This window comes from Trichechus manatus, unplaced genomic scaffold, assembly GCF_000243295.1.
Source record: "Trichechus manatus latirostris isolate Lorelei unplaced genomic scaffold, TriManLat1.0 scaffold00087, whole genome shotgun sequence".
Lineage (NCBI taxonomy): Eukaryota > Metazoa > Chordata > Mammalia > Sirenia > Trichechidae > Trichechus > Trichechus manatus.
Window position 1 is genome coordinate 2285954 of NW_004444023.1, and position 21077 is coordinate 2307030.

The window sequence follows — 21077 nt, forward strand, 5'->3', positions numbered from 1 at the left end:
AGATGAAAAATTAGATTCAGAGTCAGAAAGAATCATAAATTAATAGAGATGGAACCAGACTAAGGGATGAGGGTTGTGGGCCAGCTAGACTGAAAAAAATAGACACTCAAACTTGGAGAGGAGAGAGGGGGAAACAGAAAACCCCTCAAGGCCGTGAGCTTAGGAGAAGTAGGGTAAGAGACCAAGAGATGGTCAGAGACATGGTTATAGAGAAACTAGTACACCCAGAATATCTAAAAGGTGACTTAAGACTCCTTGAGAGCCAGAGGGTTGCTTGTCAATTGGGCCCACCATGGGCAGAGAGCTTGCAGCCTGAGAAATGCTCTCCTTTTCACAGTCCCTGTCTTTTTTTGAGAATCATCAGTAGCCCTCCAAGGCCTTCTCATCTTACTTCCCTCCTAGAACAGGAATTCCTCTTCAGGCAGCCCTGGTATCATCCAACCTAGGTGTTTACCAAGAAGTAAGTGATGCACACTCCTGACAGGCTACCTGTGGGAAACAGCTCTGCCAGTTCAAAAGTTCCTCCTCACATGAAACCCGTATCTCGCTCCAGTAACTCCCAGGGTTGGCCTTAGTTCATCCCTCTGGAACTGCAGGGGTCAAGTCTCTGAACTCTTCCATGATGACCCTTCAGAGACTGAAGGCAGGGTAGGTCCCTCGGTGGCACAAACGGTTTGTAATTAGCTACTAACCTAAAGGTTGGCGATTTGAACTCATCCAGCAGTGTCGTGGAAGAAAGACCCGGCAATCTGCTTCCATAAAGATCACAGCCAAGAAAACCCTATGGAGCAGTTCTACTGTATGACACCAGGGGTCACCATGAGTTGAAATCTACTCGATGGCAATGGGTTTGGTTTGAATGCCATTATGAAGTCAAATTGTGACCTTTGAGTCTACATTTTTTCAGATTAAATGCCGCTGATACCTCTCACCATTTTCTCTGTTACAGTGGGAAAGTCACTGGACTTGAATACTGATTACCACTTAGCTTCTCTGTACCAAGCTAGCTGATCAACATTTCATTGTACTGAGATGAGTGTTGTCCCCATTTTATAGGTGAAGAAAACGGTCTGGAAGTAATTTGCTGATGGTCACACACCTAGTAAATGATGAAGCTTTGATTCAAACCCAGATCTTCCTGATGCCAAAGCCCTCACCAAGGAAGACTCTGAAACTGTTTAAGGTCATAACCCCTTTAAGAATCTGAGTGATGGACTTTCAGAAAATATGCACATACAAGCGCGTGTTCTTTATTAGGACTTTTTCAGTTGGGTCAAAAACCCACTTTAAGTGCAAATAAATTTTTCTGAGAAGTGGAGTGTTGGAGGGAACCAAGTAGCAAGCGCTAAACGATGATGCTCTCCTCCTCTCTCTCCTTCCCTCTCCCTCCGCTTCTCTCCTTTCTCCCTTCGGTTGCACAGTGATCACCCTTAAACGTGCCTCATTGTGCCATATGCAGGCGTTTCTCTAGGATGGATTCCTAGGAAAGGCTATCACGTTCAAGAGTTACTGCTCCAGATTTATGTCATCCTTGCATAGCCAAGATAGATAAAATTAGAGCTTTTCTCTCTGTATCCAAGTATAAATCCCAGAGGTGGGCCCTGATTGGCCCTGCTTGGGTGACGTGTCCACTCCTTCGACCAATCATTGGTTAAAGGGGAGTAGAGGCAGTGGTGGCTCACTGGTAGAATTTCTCACCTTCTATGCAGAAGAGCCGGTTTGATTACCAACCAATGCACCTCATGTGCAGCCACCACCTGGCTGTCAGTGGAGGCTTGCATGTTGCTGTGATTCTGAGCAGGTTTCATCAGAGCCTCCAGACTAAGACAAACTAGGAAGAAAGGCCTGGCAATCTACTTCTAAAACACAGCCAGTGAAAACCCTATGAATCACAACAGTCCCAACCAATCGTGGGGATGGAGCAGGACTTGGCAGGGTTTAGTTCTGTTGCGCATGTGGTCGCCATGAATTGGGGCCAACGTGACAACAGCTAACAGCAACAAAGTTACCATGGTTGGCCAGGCCTTTGTCACTTGTACAACCAGTAGGGCTTCTCTGACATTCAGGCCATCAGGAAGAACCGTGTGGAATTGGGGAAGGCTGTTTTCCGAAGGAAAGTGGGTACTATTGTCAGAAGAAGGGAGAAGGAATGTGCCAGGCAGGCAGAACCAGCACGTACATAACGCAGCACTTGCCAAATGTTACATTTCACTTCAAAGGGTTCCCAGGTATCCTGAAGCTCAGTGTCCAGCTTAAGAACCCTTGCCTTAACTCTTTTCATTATGCCACATCTCTGTCATATTACTGGAGCAGTGTTCTGTTGTTGATTGGCCATGTGGCCTCTTCCATTTTTCCTTCAGGAGAAATCTCCAAAACATCCTCTCCTCTGGGGATGTCTTCCCCGATTCCCAGGCAAGGTCAGGCTTCTCCCTTGACAATCACAGTCCAGTCAGTCTGGATTGTCCTAGTCTGACGATGTGTCCATCTCTCATTTGACCGTGAGCTCGGTGAGGGCCCATGCTCGTCCATCTTATTCACTAGCTTGAGTAGGTGTTCAGTAAATGTTTCTAACAATGAATGAATGAATGAACATCTTCTGTTCCCCTCCCCAGGCATTCAGGGAACTTGTGTCCAACCCAGACGTCACTCCAGAAGTTGTGAGGTACCCTGTGTATCACCAGCTTGATACAGACCCCTGGCCACTGTCACCTGTGGTGGACCATTTCCATCAGTGAGGAGGAAAATTAGCTCTTTGAAGAGAAAGTGGTTCCATATTTGCGGGCACTGGCTTCTCACTGCTAGCTTTAGGATAGGAAATGGATGAGAATATTCAGTCCAGGTGATCAGAACTGAGGCCAGATTTGCGACAGTGTTGTGCTTAGCAAGATGCCTCCTCCCAGAACCAGGGAGGGTAGGAGTCACCGAGACCGCCACTGGGCTCCCCATGAGAAAGAGACCCCAGAGAGATGGGACTGGAATTGTCCAGAAACACGTCGCCTCTTGGAGGACGCCTTCTTTCGTGATGAGGATTATATCCGCCAGGGTTCTGAGGAGTGCCAGAAGTTCTGGGCCTTCTTTGAGCGCTTGCAGAGATTCCAGAATCTCAAGACAACCCGGAAGGAGGAGGAGAAAGACCCTGGGCCTCCCAAGCATAGCGTCCCAGCCCTGGCTGACCTGCCTCCTACTTATGACCCACGTTACCGCATCAACCTCTCCGTCCTTGGCCCCAACACACGGGGCTCTCGAGAGCTGGGCAGGCGTCTGCCTCCGGAGAGAGTGTCCGAGTTCCGCCGAGCCCTGTTGCACTACCTGGACTTTGGCCAGAAGCAGGCCTTCGGGCGCCTGGCCAAGCTGCAGCGGGAGCGAGTGGCACTGCCCATTGCCCAGTATGGGAAGCGTATCCTGCAGACCCTGAAGGAGCACCAGGTGGTGGTGGTAGCAGGTGACACGGGCTGTGGCAAGTCCACTCAGGTGCCCCAGTACCTGCTGGCTGCCGGTTTCAGTCACGTGGCGTGCACCCAGCCCCGGCGAATCGCCTGCATCTCGTTGGCCAAGCGCGTCGGCTTTGAGAGCCTCAGTCAGTATGGCTCACAGGTGAGTAGGCCATACAGGGTTCCAGCTTTCCCAGCTGGACCTTGGTGTTTATTGTTCGGGCTGAATTGTGTCCCCCCAGAATATGTGTTATAAATCCTAACCCTTATACCTGTGGTTGGAAACCCTGGTGGCATAGTGGTTAAGTGCTAGGGCTCCTAACCAAAGGGTTGGCAGTTTGAATCCACCTGGCGCTCCTTGGAAGCTCTATGGGTCAGTTCTACTCCAACCTATAGGGTCACTATGTGTTGGAATCGATTCAATAGCAACTGTTAGTTTGTTTTTTTTTTTGTATCTGTGGTTATAATCCCATTTGGTAATGGGTTTTCTTTGTTATGTCAGTGAGGCAGCATAAGATGTGTTTTAAGTCAATCTCTTTTGAGGTATGAACAGAGAAGATTGAGCGAGCAACCAAGCTCAACCAAGCGAGCAAGCAGAGATGGGGGAAGAGAGATGCCATGCCTCTTAAAGATGGCCGAGGAACAGAAGCTCAAAAGAGACAAGGACCTTCCTCCAGAGCCAGCAGAGACAGCGAGTCTTCCCCTAGAGCCGGCACCCTGAATTTGGGCTTCTAGCCTCCTAAACTATGAGAAAATAAATTTCTGTTTGTTAAAGCCACCCACTTCTGGTATTTCTATTATAGCGACACCGGATAACTAAGACAGTTACCTAGTGCCACCATAAAAAAAATTTCACAAGTGGATTGGCTTTAAAGAGCAGAGATTTATTTTCTCACAGTTCTGGAGGCTAAAAGTATGGATCATGGTCTCTGCTGTGTCGATTCCTTCTGTGAGCCTCTCTCCTAATTTCTCCTGTCTGCCAGCGATCCTTGGAGCCCTGGTGGTTTAGTGGTTAAGAACTTGGCTGCTAACCAAAAGGTCAGTGGTTTGAATCCATCACCTGCTCCTTGGAAGTCCTATGGGGCAGTATAGGGTCACTATGAGTCAGAATCAACTTGATGGCAATGGGTTAGGGTTTTTTTTTTTTGCCAGCCATCCTTGGCGTTCTTTTGCTTGTAGATGGGTCCTCATATGTAGTCTGTCTTCCTCCTGTGTGTCTCTGTGTCTGTTTTGTTCTTTTTATACCTGGGAAGTGATTAGGTTTAGGATTCCCTACTCTGGTGTAACCTTATTAACATAACAAAAGAAAACGCCTGCTATTTCCAAACAGGGTCATATTTAAAGGTACCCGTAAACCTGTTGCCATCGAGTTGATTCTGACTCATAGCAATCCCATAAGATAGACTAGAACTGCCTATAGGGTTTCCAAGGCTGTAATCTTATTGAAGTAGACTGCCACATCTTTCTTCTGCGGAGTGGCTGGTGAGTTCAAACCAATGACCTTTGGGTTAACAGCCAAGCACTTAACCACTGCACCACGAGGGCTCATATTTTAAGGTACAGGGGTTAGGATTTCAACACATATTTTTGGGAAACAGTCCATAACACTGGGGGAGTAAGTTGCTTGCCCATATGGGAATATCAGTAAAAGTTACAAAAGCATTTACCCTTTGACCCAGCAATGATTCTTCTAGAAAGTTGTCTACGGATTGGCTTGTATACAGTCCAAATGATAGAGGTGCTACATCACGCATTACAGTACTTCAACAGCAACAAATTGGAAACGTCTTAAACACTTTTCAATCTCTTTTCAATCAGCCGTAAGAAAAACATGAGGACGTTTCCTGAGAAATGATTTCTAGAGTTGTAGTCCTGGCTCTACCACTTAAAATTTTGTTATTGTTCTTGAAGTTATCCTTACGGTAAATACAGAAGAATGCACGTGTGAATACATAGCTCAATGAATTTTCATACCTTGAATACCATAGTGTGTAACCAGCACTCGGGTAAAAAAACAAAAAAATCAAACATTACCAACATTCCGCAAACCCTTTTTCTCCCCCTTCCAGTTACTACCTCAGAGTCTCAAGGTTGATCACTGTTCTTACTTCTAGTACCATAGATTCATTTTGCTTCTTTAAAAAAAATTATAAATGGAATCATACAGTATGTTCTCTTTTGTATTTGGCCTATGTTGTTCACGGAACCCTGGTGGTGCAATGGTTACAGTGCTCGGCTGCTAGCTGAAAGGTCGGTGGTTCAAACCCACCTGCTGCTCCGTAGGGGAAAGATGTGGCAATCTGCTTCTTAAAGATTTACAGTCTTGGAAACCCGATGAGGCTGTTCTGCTCTGTCCTGTAGGGTCACCATGAGTGAGAATTGACTCGACGGCAGCAGGTTTGGTTTGGTTTGGAGTGTTGCTCAACATTAGGTTTGTGAGATTCATCTCTATTATTGTGTATAGGTGTAACTGGTTCACTGTCACTGCTGTCATTGCTGTGTCATCCACTGTGTGAAGACGCCACAATGCATTTGTCCCTTCTGCTGTTAGGGGAATTTGAGGAGTTTGGGAATGGTGCTACTAGGAACATTCTAGTACCTACCGTTTGATGTCTTTGGTACATATTTCTGTTGGGTATATATCTAGGAGTGGAATTGCTGGGTTGTCAGATCTGCATATATATTTAGCTTTAGGAAAACCGAAACCAAACCAGTTGCTGTCTAGTTGACTCTGACTCATGGCAACCTGATGTGTTTCAGAGTATAACTGTGCTCGATAGGGTTTTCAATGGCTGTGATCTTTCAGAAGTAGAATGCCAGGCCTTTCTTCCAAGGCTTCTGTGGGTGAATTTAAACTGCCAACCTTTCAGTTAGTAGCTGAGTATTTAACTGTTTGCACCATCCAGGGAAGTCACCCAGGGACTTAACTTTAGTAGATCCCACCAATTTTGCAAAGTGCTTATATGTTAATGAAGCAGAGGTGTGTTCCATGTTGTCACCAACACTTGGTATTGTTAATCTTTTTCGTTTTAGCTTTTCTGATGGGTGTGGAGTGGCACAGAATTTTAATTTGCATTGGAGTTTTTAATTTATATTTCCCTGATGATTAAGGATGTTGATTACTATTTCATGTATTTACTGGCCATTTGGAGATCTTTTTCTGAGGTGTCTGTTCAAGTCTTTTTCCCACTTGTCTCTTGGGTTGTCCGTCTTTTTCTTGATTTATAGGATGTTTTTATAGATTCTGGATATGAGTCCTTTGTAGGATTTATGTATTGAAAATATCTTTTCCCACCCTCTGAGTTGTTTTTTATTATCTTCATGATGTCTTTTCAAGATGTTTCTTTTAATTTAAATATAATCCAGTTTGTCATTTTCTTTTTTATGGTTAGCACTCTGTGTTTTTTTTTTTAAGAAATCTTTGCCTACTTTAAGGTCATAAAGTTATTCTCCTATGTTTTTCCTACAAGCTTTCACATTTAGATTTGTAATTCATCTGGAATTGATTTGTGTGTGTGTGGTGTGAGGTAGGGGATAAGATACAAGTCCTCTCAATACCACATTTTAGCCATATTACCTCGGAGAAGTGCCTTCGCTTCTCTGTGCCTCAATTTCCTCCTCTGAGAGATGAGGATAATAATAGTTCTTCCATCACATGGTTGTTGTGAGGATGAAATGAGCTGATACGCATTAAGCATTTAGAGTAGTTAGAGTAGTAATCAGGGCACGTAGAAAGAACTAAAAAAAAAAAGGTTAACTGTGACTGTTATGGAGCCCTGGTGGTGTAGTGGTTAAGAGCTCAGCTGCTAACCAAAAGGTTGGCAGTTCGAATCTACCAGCCACTCCTTGGAAACCCTATGGGGCAGTTCTACTCTGTCCTACAGGGTCACTAGGAGTCGGAATCGAGTTGACGGCAATGGATAGATAACTAAGACACCCTCTTCTTGTCCACTGCAGGTCGGCTACCAGATCCGCTTTGAGAGCACGCGTTCAGCGGCCACCAAGATCGTGTTCCTGACGGTGGGGCTGCTCCTGAGGCAAATCCAGCGGGAGCCCAGCCTGCCCCAGTACCAGGTCCTGATCGTGGACGAAGTCCATGAGCGGCACCTCCACAACGACTTCCTCCTGGGCATCCTCCGGCGCCTGCTGCCCCTGCGGCCGGACCTCAAGGTCATCCTCATGTCGGCCACCATCAACATCGCGCTCTTTTCCAGCTACTTCGGCAGCGCCCCTGTGGTGCAGGTGCCCGGGAGGCTCTTTCCCATCACGGTCAGTGCTTCTCCCTCCTCCCCAACCCCCACCTCCCACCTGGTGTCTGGCCAAACCTGGACGTATCCCTTCTCTGTTACTCTGTTTTCATCTCTTCAATTAAGGACATTCTCTCTCCTTTTATTTTTTAAATGATATCTTATTGTGTCTTTGGTGAAGGTTTACACAGTAATTTAGATTCCCAATCAACAATTTCTACACAAGTTGTTCAGTAACATTGGTTACATTCTTCACAATGCGTGAACATTCTCATTATTTGCGTTCTGGTTGTTCTGTTTCCATTCATCTAGTTTCCCTGCCCCCTTACATTCTCATCTTTGTTTTAAAGTAATTGTTGGCTGTTTGGTCTCATATAGGTGACTTTGTAAAAATATATGTGTTTTAGGTGAAAGTTTACACAGCAAATCAGGTTCCTGTTTAGCAATGTTTGTACAAATTGTTCTGTGACATTGGGTACAATTTTCACAATGTGTCAGTATTCTCCTTATTTCCATTCTGTTTCCATTTTATCTAGCTTTCCTACCCCGCCTTGCCTTCTCATCTTTGCTTTTGCATCAGTGTTGACTGTTTGGTTTCATATAGGTGATTTTTTAAAGGAGCACAGTGCCTACAGGTGATATTCATTATTTTTTTAGCCAGTTTGTTATTTAGCTACAAGGGGACCTCAAGGGTTAGTTTCAGTTCAAGGTTTGAAAAGTATCTCAGGGCTATAGACTCGGGGAGTCCTCTAGTCTCAACCAGTCCACTAGGTCTGGTTTTTTTTTTTTTGTCTTTTTTAAAAGCTACCATTTTCTGAGCATTTACAGTGTGCTAGGCAGAGGGCTAAACTGCTGTAACAAAACCAAAAAAAACCCAGACCATTTGCCGTCAAGTTGATTCCGACTCATGGTGACCCCATGTTTGTCAGAGTAGAACTGTGCTGCATAGGGTTATCAATGACAGTGCCCTTTCGGAAGTAGATCACCAGGCCTTTCTTCCAAGGCACCTCTGAGTGGACTCGAACCTCCAATCTTTTGGTTAGCAGCTGAGCGCATTGACCATTTCACCACCTAGGGACTCCTGTTATAACAAAGAGACCCAAAAACATAAAGGCTCAAGTAAGATAGAAGTTTATTTCTCTTCTATGATAGTCTGGCCGGTCCAGGCTGGTGGGCATCTCTGTACCATGTGGCCATTCAGGGACCCAGGTTCCTCCTTTCTCATTGTTCTGCCATCTCACTGGGCAGGGTTTCTCAGACTCAGCACTATCGATGTTTTGAGCCAGGTCACTTTTGCTGCTGGGGGCTGCCTGTGCATTGTAGGATGTTTAGCAGCATCCCTGGCCTCTACCCAGTAGCTGCTAGTAGCACCCTTCTCTGCCCAGTTATGACAACCTAAAACGTCTCCAGGTGTTGCCACGTGTACCCTGGGTTCCAAAACCATCTCTAATTGAGAACCACTGTCTTAGGGAGTCAAGGAGTCCTGGTGGCATAGTGGTTACAGCACTCAGCTGTTAACTGAAAGGTTGACGGTTTGAACCCACCAGCCGTTCTGCGAGAGAAAGATGCGACAGTCTACTTTCATAAAGATTTAGAACCTTGGAAATCCAATGGGGCAGTTTTACTCTGTCCTATAGATGAGTCGGAATCAACTCGACAGCAGTAGGTCTGGTTTTTGGTGGGTCCTAGGGAGCCAAGGAGCCCTGGTGGCACGGTGGTTAAGAGCTCTGCTGCTAACCAAAAGGTTGGCAGTTTGAATCCCCCAGCCGCTCCTTGGAAACCCTATGGGGCAGTTCTACTCTGTCCTGTAGGGTCACTATGAGTTAAAATTGACTCATCGGCAACAGGTTTGGTTTTTGGTGGATCCTAGGGAGCCAGAGCGGCTCTCTCCACACAGCTCTCTCGTGCCTGGTTTTGGTAACCACTCCCTCCTCTTGTGCCTTTGGGCCAAGAAGTGGTAACAGCTCTGACGTTCCTAGCACCAGGGAACTGCACCGACCCTTGTGGTTTCCCGTCAGAAACGCCCGGCAGTCTGTCTTCTGGGCAGCCAAACGTATGCCCGTAAACCCTGTGTGTACGTGCACTTCTGCTCTGAAACACGGCAGTTCTCCACAAGTCGGAGCCCACTCAGTGGCAACTGGTTCGGGTTGTTTTGGTTTATTGTTATGGCAGTTTAACTTGTAGTCTGACAAGCTTTCAGCCCTCTGCCTCGCACATTGTAAACGCTCAGAAAATGGCAGCTTTCCAAAAGAGAGAGAGAGAATAGCCTTGACTGAAGAGATGAAGATAGCACCAGAGAGGAGAAAGGATGTGTGCGGCCTGCCATACAGAAAGACTGAGGCCGCTTCCGGGGAAATGATATGAGTCAGAATCGACAGCAACGGGTTTGGTGCTTTTTATTTTTTTAAAAAATCCTGGCTTCACCACATAAAAATGTGTTGGTTTTGAAGTGATCTAAACGTAGGCAAGTAACATGTCCTAAGTATATAGCTCAATGAATTTTCACAAATTAAATACATGTAACCAACACCCAGGGAGCCCTGGTGGCACAACACTTAAAGCACTCACAGCTAACTGAAAGGTTCTAACACACCTAGCAGCTCTGCAGGAGAAAGATTTGGTGATCTGCTGCTGTAGAGATTACAGCTTAGGAAACTCTATGGGGTCACTGTGAGTTGGAATTGACTCAATGACACCTAACAACAGCCAACACCCAGATTAAAAAAAAAAAAAATCATACATTACCAAACGATCAACAATTACTTTAAAACAAAGATGAAAATGTAAGGGGGCAGGGAGACTAGATTAATGGAAATGGAACAACCAGAACAGAAACAATGAGAATGTTCAAGCATTGTGAAGAATGTAACCAATATCACTGAACAATTTGTGTAGAAATGGTTGAATGGGAGCCTAAACTGCTATGTAAACCTTTACTGAAAACACAATAAAATATTATTTAAAAAAAATCAATGATTACCAGCACCCCAGAAGCTCCCTTGTGCCCCCATCCAGTTCCCTTTATACAATGTCTGTCTTAGTTACCTGGCGCTACTGTAACAGAAATATACCCTAAGTGGGTGGCTTTAACAAACAGAAATTTATTCTCTCACAGTATAGGAGGCTAGAAGTCTGAATTCAGGGTGCCAGCTATAGGGGAAGGATTTCTCTCTCTGTCGACTTTGGAGAAAGGTCCTTGTCTCTTCAGCTTCTGTTTCCTGGTTCCTTGCACATCTCCATGTGGCCTGGCATCTATCTTCCCCCGTGTTTGCTTGCTTAGTCTGCTCCTTTTATATCTTGTAAGAGATTGACTCGAGACACACCCTACACTAATCCTGCCTGAACGAATAATTTCTTTTATAAGGATCAGCACAGAGCTGGTTCCTATGAGGCAGAGGTTAAAGATGTCCCAAATGTCCAACTTTTCCAAGCTGCTGTACCACTCCATCATCTCTAACATCAACTACTCCCTCTCCCCTCAGTACTGTCCCTCCTGTCTTTGGGTTCCCTAATTCACTGCAACGTCTCACAGAACTCACAAACTATATAAAGAAAGTGGCTCACACGGTTGTGGAGGCTGGCGAGTCCCAAATTCATGGGTCAGGTGTAGGCTTCTCCTGACCCACGTGGCTGCAGGAGCTGACAAACCCAAACCTGCAGTTCAGACCACAGGGCTGTGGAAGCTGGGAAATCAGGTCCCACGATAGGCTGCCGGCCCACGGGGCTGTGGAGGCCGGCAAATACCAGGTCAGACAGCAGGCCTCTGGGGAGGTCAGCTGATCAGGAACCAGACACAGGGATCCAGACGCAGAGAGAGAGAGAGCCTGGCCAGGACACACACATATAACTTAGATGCAGGCTGCACCCCAGGGAACTTTAGTAAGGGTGGGGCTTGAGTCACACCCTCTAGCAAGTCTGTGACCCAAGACACGCTTTACACCAATCCTGCCTCATCAGCATGTAGAGGTCAGGATCCACAACACATACAATGGAGGACAACCACACAATACGGGGAGTCATGGCCTAGCCAAGGTGACACAGAACCCCAGCCATCACAGGTTGCATATGCCTTATTTGCATAGCCCCACTCATTCATTGTGTGTGAGTCACAAAGACCATGCCTAGAAGGACCATATTAAGGAATTCATTGCATCGCACTGCCTCATTAACATAACAAAGACAGCCCATTCTCAAATGGGATTATAACACAGGCATAGAGGTTAGGATTTACAACACATATATTTTGGGGGGACACAGTTCAGTCCATAGCACTGTCTTTTGGTCCTTCTTCCTCAAGTGATTCTATTTGAGCGTTCCATCTGTTGCCTGAGGGATTTGTGTCTTCCCTGTCAGCCTGCCGTCTTCCCCACGCATGGGACCTTTTGTTCGGAGCGCCCCAGCGCACTGAGCTGGAGGTAACAGTGTGTCCCTGGGGGTTGGGGGTGCGCTGTCTTGTCGCAGGTTGTGTACCAGCCGCCGGAGGTGGAGCCGACAACGGCCAAGTCAGAGAAGCTGGACCCTCGGCCTTTCCTGAGGGTGCTAGAGGCCATCGACAAGAAGTACCCACCTGAGGAACGGGGCGACCTCCTCGTCTTCCTCAGCGGCATGGCAGAGATCAGCGCCGTGCTGGAGGCCGCCCAGACCTACGCCAGCCACACGCAGCGCTGGGTGGTGCTGCCACTGCACAGCACGCTCTCTGTGGCCGACCAGGACAAGGTACCCCGGAGGCTGGGCAAGTGGAGCAGGCCAGCATCTCACTGGGTGGGTGGGGGAAGGAGAAGGAGGCAGGAGCGGCTACATGCAGGACTGACAGGACTTCACAAGGCAGGACTGTGGGGCTGCAGAGATGGGGTCTCTCACCTCGTCTGCGTGGGGGAGCATGTGCCAGGGAGAACTTCCTGTTAAGATAGAAGGCACTGGAGCTGGGCTTTGAAGACAAAGGGGATTTAGATCAGCAGAAGAGGGAGCAAGGCATTCCAGCTGTGTGTGTTGGGGGCGCATCTTGAGCAAAGGTGTTGTCTGTAGGCGCCATTGAGTTGATTCTGACTCATGGTGACCCCATGTGACAGAATTGAACTGTCGCATAGGGTTTTCTAGGCTATAATCTTTATGGGAGCAGATTGCCAGGTCTTTCTCCTACAAGGCTGCTGTGGGTTTGAACCGCCAACCTTTCAGTCAGCACCTGAGTGCCTAACCATTGCACCCGCGGGGCTTCTTGAGCAAAGGTGTAGGAGTGGGAATATGTGTGTGTGGGGGAAATTGAAAGACCTTCCTAGCTGGAACAGAAGGCTGGCAAAAGTGTAGAGAGAAAGGCCTTTGGGTCACTGTATTAGTTATTTAATGCTGTGTAACAAATCACCCCAAAACTTAGCAGCTCAGAACAACAATAAACATTTATTCCCTTACATAGTTTCTGTGGATCAGGGATCTGGGAGTGGCTTAGCTGGGTGGTTCTGAATGGCTCAGGGTCTCTCATGGGGTTGCAGTCAGATGTCAGTTGGGGCAGCAGTTATCTGAAGGCTGGACTGGGGCTGGAGAGTCCTCTTCCAAGATGGTTGGCATGCTGGTGTTGGCCGCTGACTGGAAGGCCTCAGTTCCCTTCACGTGAGCCCCTTTGGGCTGCTTGAGCATCCTCACAACATGGCAGCTGGCTCTCCCCGAGACACCAAAGCAGAAGCCAGAGTATCTTTTATGACCTAGCCTTGGAAGTCACAAACCATCTTTTCTGCAGTATCTCATTAGTTACTCAGTCTGCCCTGTTTAGCAGGAAGGTATTAGATAATGATTTAAATTCCAGGAGGTGGTAATCACTGAGGACCGTCTTGGAGGCTGACTCACATCGTCACCTTGGGTAGGATCTCTTCAGGTCCCACTCGGTAGTTTACCCATGGAAGAAACAACCTCTCAGCACCTCCTTAGTGCCTCTCCCTGAGCTGGGAGGATTGGGACCCAGTGGGCCCCAATGGTCCTTACCCTCCAGTTGCTGCTGGCCTGTTGGTGTAGATGGATAAGTAATAAACAGTTTTACAAACAGTTGGGGAAGGCACAGGGTCCTCTGGGAACCCAGAGTCTTGGTGGATTCAGGAGAGGCTCCTGGAGGAGGGGATTTTCAGAGCTGCGATCTGAGAAAGCCAGAGCCTGGGAGGGAGCAGGGAGAAGAGTGTTCCCGAGTATGTGTGTTGAGCACTTGCTGTGTGCCAGCCAGGGTTCTGCTCTCTGTGCACACCTCGTCTCGTTTAATCCTCACAACAGCCTTGTCTGGCAGGTTCTGCTGTTATCCTATTTGATAGGTGGGGAAACGAGGCTTAGGGAAGTACAGACACTTGTGCAAACTCACACAGCTACGTAGTGGCAGTCAGTTATCTCTGACTCCTGGCGACCCCATGTGTGTCAGATAGAACTGTGCTCCACAGGGTTTTCAACGGCCAATTTTTTGGAAGTAGATCACCAGGCCTTTCCTCCAAAGCACCTCTGGGTGGACTGAACCACCAGCCAGGCTTTGAACCAGGTAGTTTGGCACTAGAGCCCATGCTCTTAGCCAGAGGTAGGTAGACTTTCTGTAAAAGGCCAGAGTAAATATTTTCAGCCTTGCAGGCCATAGGGTTTCTCTGTTAAGGAGCCCTGGTAGTTCAATGGTTAAGCGTTTGGCTGCTAACTGAATGGTTGGCAGTTTGAACCTACCGGGCGCTCTGCAGGAGAAAGATGTGGCAGTCTGCTTCCATAAAGACTTCAGCCTATGAAACCCTACGGGGCAGTTCTACTCTGTCACGTGGCATCTCTAAGTCAGAATCAACTTGACGACACGCAACAACGGAGTCTCTGTTGTAACTATTCAGTTCTGCTATCGTAGCACAAAAGCAGCCATTGACTGCCAGATGAGCGTGGATGTGTTCCAATAAAACTTTATTTACAAAAAAGGCAGGATTGGCCCAGGGGCCATAGTTTGCTGACTTCCATTCTTAACCACTATGCTGGACTGTCTCTTAGGGCTAAGACAGGGGTTTGTGCAAAAAGCCTGGAGTGACAGGGTGATGGGGCACCTGGTAAACTACATGCAGTGTGGCTGGGGTTCAGATTTCTCCGGGAGGAGATGCCAGGAGAGGGGACTGGAGAGGTAGGTGGGGCTGGACCACGCAGGGCCTTGAGGGCCCAGCAAGGAGCAGGGCTTTGTCCTGGGGGCACTGGGGAGCCATGAGACAGTTCTGAGCAGTGGAGGAGCAGTGTTAGGTTTGTGCTGAAGGATGGAGGGACGAGACTGGAGGCCAGAGACCAGGGAGGAGGCTGGGGCAGGACCTACATGGGAAAGAGGGGCCCGGACCAGGGCAGAGCTGTGAGAATGGGGAGGAGGGGACGAATTCAAGAGATGGTCACGATGTTCCGGTGGCTGTGGGGTAAGTGGAGGGAGGGTCCAGGACAGCCCAGGTGATGGGGTAGATGGTGGGCCACTCTGAGATGGGGAGGAATGGTTTCAGGAAAAGATACCGAGGCTGTTTTCGACACATGGGTGTGAGGTGCCCATGGGACATCTAGGATGTGCCCAGGAGGTCCATGGACACACAGATCAGTGAGACCCCGATGCCACCTCCTCACTCTCCTGCAGGTATTCGACGTCACGCCCCCTGGAGTCCGGAAATGCATCCTTTCCACCAACATTGCAGAGACCTCAGTCACCATTGATGGAATCCGCTTCGTAGTGGATTCTGGTGAGGGCTCCCCTAGCCCCTACCCACCACCCCATGGGTCAGAAAGGAGTGTAGGGGCTGGGGATGTTCTAGACCGAAGCAGGAAGTAGGTGGCATTTGGGGCTGTGGAGCAGTGGCATCATTTAATCTTTCTCAAAATATTCCAAACTCACACCTACCTCGGGGCCTTTGCACTTACTGTTCTCTCTGCTGAGGGCTTTCTGGATGGCCACACAGCTCGCGCCCTCACCTTATTTCAGTGCCTGCTTAAATGTCTCCCTGCCAGAGAAGCCTGCACTGTCTGCTGTCTCTAAACAAGCCCCTCTTCTTCTGCCACTCTTTCTTCCGTTATGATGCTTTATTTCTCTTCATGGAACTGACATATTTTATATCTTTTGATCTATTTTTATTTTCTGCCTGCCCAACCAGAATGTAAGCTGGAAAGTCAGCACAACATACTGGTTGGGAGACACAGCAGCCAGCCTGGCTGAGTGCATTGCTGGCTGTGAATGGGGTCACAGTACTGACACTCTCCATGCATCAGTTTGCTCATCTGCAAAATGGGAATAATAACAGTACCGCACTCAGGTTGTAAGGATTAAATGGGCTAGTACACTTGGGTGCTGAGGACGGTGCCTGGCACAGAGTGAGCAATCAATAAATGCTAAAACCAGTTGCTAGCAAGTTGTCTCAGACTCCTGGTGACCCCATGTGTGTCAGAGTAGAAGTATGTTCCACAGGGTTTTCAATGGCTGAGTTTTTGGAAGTAAATCACCAGGCCTTTATTCCAAAGCGCCTCTGGGTGGACTAAACCACCAGACTTCAGTTAGTAGCCAAGCATGTTAACCATTTGCATCACTCAGGAACCTCTTGAAGATGATTACCTTACTGGATTGAATCTGAGATGCCATCGACTACAAAACATTTCATTATTGCACATACCCTTAAGAAATTTAAAATGCTGTCAAACACTGACATGCCATTGATTTTAAGACACACCATTCTGTTTTCAGAGGTGATAAAACATTCACAAATGTTGGTCTTGGAATTGACGACATAGGGTATTCTGCTTAGACCCCAGACGACAAGGACTTTGTTCTCGTCACTGCTGTTTCCCAAGTGCCTAGAACAGTGCCTGGCACATAAAATTGATTCCAACTCACGGCAACCCTATGTGTGTCACAGTAGAACTGTGCTCCATCGGGTTTTCAATGGCTGATTTTTCGGAAATAGATTGCCAGGCCTTTCTTCTGAGGTGCCTCTGGGTGGTCTTGAACCTCTAACATTTCGGGTGACAGCCGGGTGCGTTAACTGCATTAACCATTTGCACCTCCTTGGCCCATAGTTGGTGCTTCATAAATGTTTGTTCAGTAACTGAACCTGTGAAGAAGCAGAGGCATGAAATGAAAGACCTCTAAACAAATAGCTGTGTGGATGAGGGAGTGAAAGGATCAATTGACAACATGTGAGAATTTAAGCTTCCTGAGCATGGGGACTTGCCTGACGTGGCCACCAGTGCGTCCCCAGCTCCTGAGAAAGGGCCTCGCCCAGAACCAACTCTTGGTTGTTGTTGTAGAATAAAGGCGTGAGTGAAGGTGTCAGTGAATGAACATAGGGGTGGGATGCCAGGAATGTGGAGGGCCCTCTGTGCCTGCTGCACCCAGGTTCCCTTCCCTGATCGCTCGCCTTCTCCCTCCCTCCGTCCAGGGAAGGTGAAGGAAATGAGCTACGACCCGCAGGCCAAACTGCAGCGTCTGCAGGAGTTCTGGATCAGCCAGGCCAGTGCCGAGCAGCGTAAGGGCCGTGCAGGCCGCACAGGCCCTGGCGTGTGCTTCCGCCTCTATGCTGAATCGGACTACGATGCCTTCGCCCCCTACCCCGTCCCGGAAATCCGGAGGGTAGCCTTGGATGCGTTGGTGCTGCAGGTGAGGAATGATTGGGTGAGGGGGGGCTGTATCCTGATTGCCAGTTCCCAGGGAGGAACCGGGAAGCATTTAGACAGTGCCAGCCTGTCCCAGGGTTTCTGGGCCACCACAGGTAGGGCTGGCCAAGCTGCTGATGGTGACTCACCCCTTCCAAATGTCAAACTCTGTGTAGAGGGGAGAATTGTTCCCCAGATCCACAGGGTCAGGAAGAACCCCACAACCCAGTAAGAATGCGTTCAGCAAACCTAACAAGAAGTGGCCCAAAACCAGGGTTTTTCAACACATTTGATGTCCTAACCCCCTAGTATCTCATTAGTTAGTTTAGCTTAGTTTAGGCCGCGGAGACAAACCGGCCCAATCACGTAACAGCTGATACAATGGGACTCTAGTTCTCAGGTTGGCAGGCAGTTTCCTTTATTCAGGGACCCAGGCTCCTTCCGTCTTGTGGCTCCATCATCTCCCTGGGGCCTCTCTGTCGTCTGTATCTGGCCGGCCGAGCAGGAAAGAGCATGGAAGATGGGTATGGGAGGGTTTTGCATGGTCCACTTCCCTTCCACTCACCTTTCCCTGGTTAGCTCTTAGTGCCCAGCCACACCCAGTCGCAAGGGAGGCTGGGATGTGTCATCTCTGTGCTCAGGAGTAAGAGGAAAAGGAAAGTGGGAACAGCTGAGGTGTCTGCCTCAGGCTCGCACGTAGCACGAACCAGCCCCCTTCCCACCGGTAATGCACGTTGATGTTTTCTATTCCGTTCAGTTTTACTTTTTAAAAATGATAGTTGTGACCCACGACATGGGTTTCCTGACCCACCAGAGAGTCATAACCTGCCATTTAAAAAAATAGTGGCTTGACAAAATGTGGAAACAACCGAAATGTCCGTCAGTATATGAATGGATAAACAAAATGTGGTATAGACACACAATGGCCCATCATTCAGCCATAAAGAGAAATGAAATGCTGATACACACTGCAGGGTGGATAAACCTTGAACAGTTTACACTGAGTGAAACAGATCAGTCACAGAAGGGCAAATACTGTATGATCCCACTTATTTGAAATATGTAACTAGGCAAATAAAGTCCAAAGATTATTAGTGGTTACCAGGGGTGGGAGAAGGAGGAAAGGGGAAGTTTTTGCTCAGAGGGCAGTGAGTTTATGTGAATGGTGGTCAAATGATAAGGAGAGCGAGAATGGTTGCACAACTTGAAGATAATCAGTGTGTCTCAGTTATCTAGTGCTGCTGTAGTAGGAATACTGCAAGTGAGTGGCTTTAACAAAGAAAACTGTATTCTCTCACAGTTTAGGGGGCTAGAAGTCCAAATTCAGGGTGCCAGCTCCAGGGGAAAGCTTTCTGTCCTCTGCTGGCTCTGGGGGAAGGTCCTTGTCATCAATCTTCCCCAGTCTAGGAACTTCTCAGCGCAGGGACCCCGGGTCCAAAGAACACACTATTCTCCTGGCTCTTGTTTCTTGGTGGCATTAGGTCCCCATGTCTCTCTGCTCAGTATTGCAAAAGAGATTGACTTAAAACACAACCTAATCTTGTAGATTGCATCCTGCCTCATTAATATAACTGCTGCTAATCTTACCTCATTATCACATCAGATGACAAAATGGTGGACAACACAGTACTGGGAATCATGGCCTAGCCAAATTGACACACACTTTTGGGGGACACAATTCAATCCATAACATAGTGTCACTCAGTAGAAATTGTTGAAAAAAGTACACAAAGGAAAAAAAAAAAAATAGCAGCTTGAATGCTACAGAAAATGTAAGGTTTCATATAGCAAGAAGTCCCGAAGCACGGAGGCTTCAGCCTTGGTCTTTCAAGTGGATCAGTGATGTCATAAAGGATCCATGTTCACATCTTTCCAACCTCTGTGTATCAGCAGCTCTCCTAATAATAGTAATGGTAATGATGATGGTGATAAAAAAAAAAAAAAACCTTTATCTAGTGCCTACTGTATTTTTATGCAAATAATGCGCACATTATACATTTTTGCCAACCCGCAATCCTGATATCACTTCATTTGCCCTGCGACTCACTGCCTCTCTGAATGAGTTGAGATTCTTTTGGTTGCAAGTGAAAAAACCCAACTCAAAACTATCTTAAACAGAAAAGAGGATTTTATTGATTTGTGTAGCCACTGGGAGGGTGGGGGGCTCCATCTTAGGAACAATTCAGGGATTTCTCTGCTGTAGATGGGCTAATTTCCATAGAAAAAATAACTCTGGGCTTCCATCCTGTCCAGGCACCAACAGAGAGCATGCTGGAACTCCTCTCTCCCGGCTGCAGTTAGAAAAGTCCCAGGGAAGGACTCTGATTGGCCCATCTCCGGTCACATGCTCATCCCATAGTCAGTTGCTATGACCAGGGGCTGAGGAACCATGATTGGTCCAGCCTAGATCATGTGCTTGCTCCTGCCCCGCCAGGGGTGGGGGGCAGGAGTGCTGAGCAGACAGACAGACAACTGCTCCTCTTCCACCCTGGGTACAATGGGCTAGTCCTTTATAGCCTTGACATGTGGGTTTTAAGTATCATAAGTTTTGTGATTCCTGAGTCCCCTCTAACACCTCCCAGGGGCTCATATGTACCCCATTTTGGTTGTCATTTCAGATGAAGAGTATGAGTTTGGGGGATCCCCGAACCTTCCCCTTCATTGAGCCCCCACCCCCAGCCAGCCTAGAAACCGCCATCCTCTACCTCCGGGACCAGGGAGCCCTGGACAGCACAGAGGCCCTCACCCCCATCGGGTCCCTGCTGGCCCAGCTGCCTGTGGACGTGGTGATTGGTGAGGAGCCCCTCGGGGCATCATGTGGGCCCCGGGGTTGGGTGCACCACTCACTCTGAGCGGCCTGCAGGCAAGTCTCTTCCTTCTTTGGGCCCTGTTCATTCATTCACAGATAATTTGTGAGCACCTCTTCTGTGCCTTGAGCCCTGGGGGTGCAGTGAGTGGTTAAGAGATCGGCTGCTAACCAGAAGTTTCTACCAGCCATTCCTTGGAAACCCTATGGGATAGTTCTACTCTGTCCTGTAGGGTCACTGTGAGTCGGAATCAACTCAACAGCAATGGGTTTTCTTCTGCACCAGGCAATCTTCCAGGTGCTGGGGATGCAGCATTGAGCAAAACAGGCATTAAGTCCCTGGCCTCCAGGGACTCACTTTCTAATAGGGACCAAAAACCAAACCAGCTGCTGTCACGTTGCCTCTGACTCATGGCGACCCTGTGTGTGTTAGAGTAGAACTGTGCTCTGTAGGGTTTTCAATGGCTGATTTTTTGAAAGTGAATTGCCAGGCCTTTCTTCTAAGGTGTCTCTGGGTGGACTCGAACTGCCAACCTTTCAGTTAGCAGCTGGACACGTTAATCATTTGCACCACCCAGAGACTCCTCTAGTGGGGAAGACCACCAATAAATGAGAATAAGCACAATATGTAGTAGGTCAGGAAGGAACCCTCATGGCACAGTGGTTCCTCAGCTGCTAACCAAGGTTGGTGGTTCAAACCCACCAGCCACTCCGCAGGACAAAGATGTGGCAGTCTGCTTCCATAAAGATTACAGCCTGTGAAATCCCATGAGGCAGTTCTACTCTGTCCTGTAGAGGTCTCTATGAGTCGGAATTGACTTGACGGCAACAGGTTTTGTAGTAGGTCAGATGGTGATAAGTGCCACGGAGAAAAAACAAAGCAACAGAGGGGGACAGTAAGTATTGGGCGGTGGTAATTTATAATAGGGGCGTTGAGGTAGGCCTTGTTGAGAAGGTAGCATTTGTGCAGAGAAATGAGGGTGTTGAGGA

At 47.9% G+C, this 21077-nt stretch overlaps 1 protein-coding gene across 1 annotated transcript in view; it reads left to right on the plus strand.

The window, feature by feature from the left end:
- The first annotated feature begins 839 nt into the window (after nt 1-839).
- Nucleotides 840-21077, plus strand: part of DHX34 (DExH-box helicase 34) — a 34128-nt gene continuing 13890 nt past the window's right edge. The window contains exons 1-7 of the mRNA XM_004381611.2: nt 840-1183; nt 2613-3594; nt 7389-7700; nt 12140-12394; nt 15279-15381; nt 17068-17285; nt 19900-20074. Of these exons, the coding sequence (XP_004381668.1) occupies nt 2887-3594; nt 7389-7700; nt 12140-12394; nt 15279-15381; nt 17068-17285; nt 19900-20074 (1771 nt within the window). The 5' untranslated portion in view covers nt 840-1183; nt 2613-2886. The remainder of the gene's footprint in view (nt 1184-2612; nt 3595-7388; nt 7701-12139; nt 12395-15278; nt 15382-17067; nt 17286-19899; nt 20075-21077) is intronic.